We start from the raw sequence: 4,804 nt of genomic DNA, 5'->3' as shown, positions 1-4,804 counted from the left end.
AGAAAAGAATTTCACTTGGAACAGGTTCCTAGGGAAGGCTGAGCACCCTCTCCTAAATTTATGAGTATTTAAGGTGAGAAAACACAAAGAATGTTGGAATCTTGTCAGTGGAATGGACCAGATCACAGATGCCTAAGTATTTCTAGATTGCAGTCTTCTGATTGCTGGTTTTTTTGTTTGTTTTGTTTTGTTTTGTTTTGTTTTGCTTTGCTTTAGTTTTTGGGGGATTTTTTGGTTGAGGTAAAAAAAAATAAATCCCATAAGCCATGGCATGGTTTAAATGTGGCTTGTCCCCCAAGGGTAGAGCCCAGTACGGGGATGACTGGGTTACTGGGGACATGGTTCTTCGAATGGATTAATATAGTCCTGTAGTTCTCCCAGGATTTGAGTACCCAAAGGAGAGTTGCTATAAAGGAGCAAGATTCATCCCTTTTCTTCCCTGTAGTGTTTTGTCTTTATTTAAGATGTGTTTATTTGAAAGGCAGAGTTACAGAGAGAGAAGGGGAGACAGGTAGAGATCAATCTTCCATCTGCTTGTTCACTCCTCAAATAGTCACAATGGCCAGATCAGAGCCAATTCAAAGTCAGGAACCAGGAGCCTCTTCCAGACCTCCCACATGGGTCCGGGGGCCCAGACTCTTGGGCCATCTTCTGTTCCTTTCCCAGGCACATTAGCAGAGAGTTGGATTGGAAGTGGAGCACCATGGCCCGGCCATTGGTGCCCAGTTCGCAGAAGGCGCTGCTGCTGGAGCTCAAGGGGCTGCAGGAGGAGCCGGTCGAGGGCTTCCGCGTGACGTTGGTGGACGAGGGCGACCTGTACAACTGGGAGGTGGCCATCTTCAGGCCGCCCAACACCTACTACGAAGGCGGCTACTTCAAGGCTCGGCTCAAGTTCCCCCTGAATTACCCGTACTCCCCGCCGGCCTTCCGCTTCCTGACCAAGATGTGGCACCCGAACATCTATGAGACAGGGGACGTGTGCATCTCCATCCTGCACCCCCCGGTCGACGACCCCCAGAGTGGGGAGCTGCCCTCCGAGCGCTGGAACCCCACACAGAACGTGAGGACCATCCTGCTGAGCGTGATCTCTCTGCTCAACGAGCCCAACACCTTCTCGCCAGCCAACGTGGACGCGTCCGTGATGTACAGGAAGTGGAAGGAGAGCAAGGGGAGGGACCGGGAGTACACAGACATCATCCGGAAGCAGGTGCTGGGGACCAAGGTGGACGCGGAGCGGGACGGCGTGAAGGTGCCCACCACGCTGGCCGAGTACTGCGTGCGGAGCAAGGCGTCGCCGCCCGACGAGGGCGCCGACCTGTTCTACGACGACTACTACGAGGACGCGGACGCCGAGGCCGAGGGCGACAGCCGCTTTGGGGACGAGGACGAGGACTCGGACTCAGGCGCCGAGGAGTCCTGACCCGCGCCCGCCCCGGGGAATAAACTGCAGCGCCGGAGCCGCGGTGTCGGCACCAAAAAAAAAAAGCTGCCACAGTGCCAGCTTCAGCGTCATGCCTTACCGTGTGTCTTCCCCTCTGGAGCACACTCCCACCGCCATGATGCCACCCACCATGAGGCCCCCGCCAGAACCACTCAGAAGTCAGAACCATGTTCTTGAGCCTCCTAAACTGTGAGCTAAATATACCTCTCCTCATTGCAAAGCACTCAGCCTCTGATATTTTGTTATAGTAACAGAAAATGCACTAATACAAATCATATCCCTCTTTGGCTTGTGTAAGCATCAAAGAATATTTTTTTAAAAATATCCTGCTGGATCTAATGGCCAAGCTGAAATTAACTTTTGTCTACGAGCTATTCACTAATTCAACAAAATTTTGTTAAGCATCTGCTGTATGCCTGGCACTATTTTACACACTTATAATACTGCAGGGAAACAAACAAATTGCCTGCACCCATATATTTTTCATTCTTTTTATTTTTATTTATTTTTTTTGACAGGCAGAGTGGACAGTGAGAGAGACAGACAGAGAGAAAGGTCTTCCTTTTGCCGTTGGTTCACCCTCCAATGGCCGCTGCGGCCGGCGCACCGAGCTGATCCGATGGCAGGAGCCAGGTACTTATCCTGGTCTCCCATGGGGTGCAGGGCCCAAGCACTTGGGCCATCCTCCACTGCACTCCCTGGCCACAGCAGAGAGCTGGCCTGGAAGAGGGGCAACCAGGACAGAATCTGGCGCCCCGACCGGGACTAGAACCCAGTGTGCCGGCGCCGCAAGGCGGACGATTAGCCTAGTGAGCCGTGGCGCCGGCCATTCTTTTTATTTTTTAAAGACAGAGTTGCAGAGAAAGAGGGAGAGACACAGAGAGAGAGAGAGATCTTCCATCCACTGGTTTACTCCCCAGATGACTACACTGGCCAGAATTGTGCCAGGCCAAAGCCAGGAGCCAGGAGCTCCATCCAGGTCTCCATGTGGGTGCCAGGGGCCCAAACACTTGGGCAACATTTCACTTCTTTTCCTAGGCCATTAGCATGGAGCTGCATTGGAAGTGGAGCAGCCAGGATATGAGCCAGTGGCCATATGGGATGTCAGCATCACAGGCAGTAGCACCACAACACTGGCCCTGGATATCTGAATCTCAGAAGTGTCCAACTCAAATTCGAAAGAATATCAATCCTGTGGTAAATTGGACTAACTGCTTAAGACTCTTTCTGCATCTATAGTTCTTAGATCATTGTAGAAAATAATTTCTTAAAGATATTATGAAAAAGGCAAATAATCTCCAGACTTTTGAAAATAATTCCAAGTTGACAAGAATATTAATATTGAAATTAACTTCCAAAGTCCCTGTGTTCACTTGTCATTCAGTAACACTAAAATTTCAAGACCAATTAGTTTGGAAGGTGTTTCTCCTGCTCCTGCCTTTTCTTTCATATCTTCATTCATAATCAATGAGGAAAGAGATCAGTGAAATGTGGCCTGAACCACTCATTGCAATTCCATGGAGCCATATTGTAGGGAGGATCTAAGATTAGGCATGTACCCTGGGCTTCCCATTTCGTAATGTGCTGTGTCTAGACACATTATTCAGATGACAAGAGCTCCCTCAATATCCTTTCCCTGTTGTCTTCTATAAACTCCACGAGTGGCAGTCTGGCTGCATAACCAGGGTCTGAATGTAGAAGGTGTGGCTACTGGATCAAATCCATCAACATCACAGGTGGCTAACAGGTATGCCAAAAATAATTCTACTCTTCCATCTATGGCTTCTGGAATCAGTTGGCAGGAGAGAAAGCTGCCTGGCAGATGTTATAGGAATAATTCAGTTTAAGCTTATAAGATCTAGTATGATTATTAATGCCCAATCAATTTCTCAAGTAAGAAGTGGACATGAATTAAGTTCTGGTTTCACATCTGAGAAACAAAAAATCTTGGATTAATACTTTGACACTAGAAGAGCATCCACAATTGGTATTTTTCACAAAAGTCACACAGTTATACTCATCCAGTGAAGACCACGTGTGGAGCCCAGATCCTGTGTCATCGTCTTTCTCCACAAAGAACAAAAAGCTCTCCCTATGCATTCCTGTAAGGTTCTAACAGCCTGCACACCCATGAGAACACACACACTTTTCTAGAAGTTGACTTGTAAAAACAATTTGAGTTTTTATTATAGATTTCTTGCTTAAAAGAAAACCAAGCAGGAACTGGCATTGCAGTGTAGCAGGTAAAACTGCTGCCTACAATACTGGCAATCCATATGGGTGCCAGTTCAAGTCCCAGCTACTCTACTTCTGGTCCACTTTTCTGCTGATATGCCTGAGAAAGCAATGGAACATGTCCCACGTACTTGGGCCCCTGCACCCACATGGGAGACCTGGAAGAAGCTCCTGGATCCTGGCTGCAGCCTGGCCCAGCCCTGACCATTACAACCACTTGGGGAGTGAACCAGCAGATGGAAGACTGACTCCCCTCTACTCCCCCTCTCTGTAACTCTGCCCTTCAAATAACTAAAATAAATCTTAAAAAGAAAAGAAAAGGAAGAAAACCAAACACCCAAAAGATGAAACTGGACTTCTTTGAAGATAGCAAACAAGCATGACTCTCTTAATCAGTTGGTACTCTTAGCTTAGTCTCTCTCTGCCTCCTGCTTATGGAAACTTTCTAGAAGTTCTGTGGAAGACCTGCAGGTAGAAATCAGGGCATGTTTCCTCCCCTGGAGCAACAAGGCACAGAAACAGCCGCTTCCCTCTAGCGCCTCCTTTTGGCTCATTGTCTTCATGAAGTTACGCGTTTATCCGTGGAGGAACAGTAACTTACATCAAGCACTATTGATAATCACTGTTTGATATAGATTTGCTTCCCATTTTTCAGATTGTTAAACTAAAGGTTGGAAAGGCCAAGAGTCTTCTCCAAGGTCACAGAACTGGTAACTGAAAAATCAAGGATTCAAATCCAGTTTTCTCTCTTTTTAATTTATTTGACAGGTAGAGTTATAGACAGTGAGAGAGAGAGAGACAGAGAGAAGGGTCTTCCTTCCATTGGTTCACTCCCCAAATGGCTGCTACAGCCGGAGCTGCGCTGATCCGAAGCCAGAAGCCAGGTGCTTCCTCCTGGTCTCCCATGCAGGTGCAGGGCCCAAGCACTTGGTCCATCCTCCACTGCCCTCCTGGGCCACAGCAGAGAGCTGGACTGGAAGAGGAGCTAGTGGGACTAGAATCGGTGCCCATATGGGATGCCAGCGCCACAGGCATTGGATTAACCAAGTGAGCCATGGTGCCAGCCCAAAATCCAGTTCTCTTGGTCTCCAAAGCCCATGCTCTCCACCAACACACCACACTGCTTCC

General features: G+C 48.3%; 1 protein-coding gene across 1 annotated transcript; it reads left to right on the top strand.

Annotated features, from left to right (window-relative positions):
• The first annotated feature begins 703 nt into the window (after positions 1 to 703).
• On the top strand, positions 704 to 1,486 carry LOC100338008 (cell division cycle 34, ubiqiutin conjugating enzyme). The gene has a single exon (XM_017348335.3). The coding sequence runs from the start codon at positions 704 to 706 to the stop codon at positions 1,418 to 1,420; it is 717 nt and encodes a 238-aa protein (XP_017203824.1). The 3' UTR covers positions 1,421 to 1,486.
• Positions 1,487 to 4,804: the final 3,318 nt, after the last annotated feature.

Source organism: Oryctolagus cuniculus, chromosome 12, assembly GCF_964237555.1.
Source record: "Oryctolagus cuniculus chromosome 12, mOryCun1.1, whole genome shotgun sequence".
In the NCBI taxonomy this organism is placed as follows: Eukaryota; Metazoa; Chordata; class Mammalia; order Lagomorpha; family Leporidae; genus Oryctolagus; species Oryctolagus cuniculus.
Note: the sequence above shows the minus strand (reverse complement) of the source record. Positions and strands in the feature narration are given on the sequence as shown.

Coding starts and splice junctions, on each gene's coding strand:
- LOC100338008 (XM_017348335.3), top strand. CDS start 704: ATGGCCCGGCCATTGGTGCCCAGTTCGCAGAAGGCGCTGCTGCTGGAG.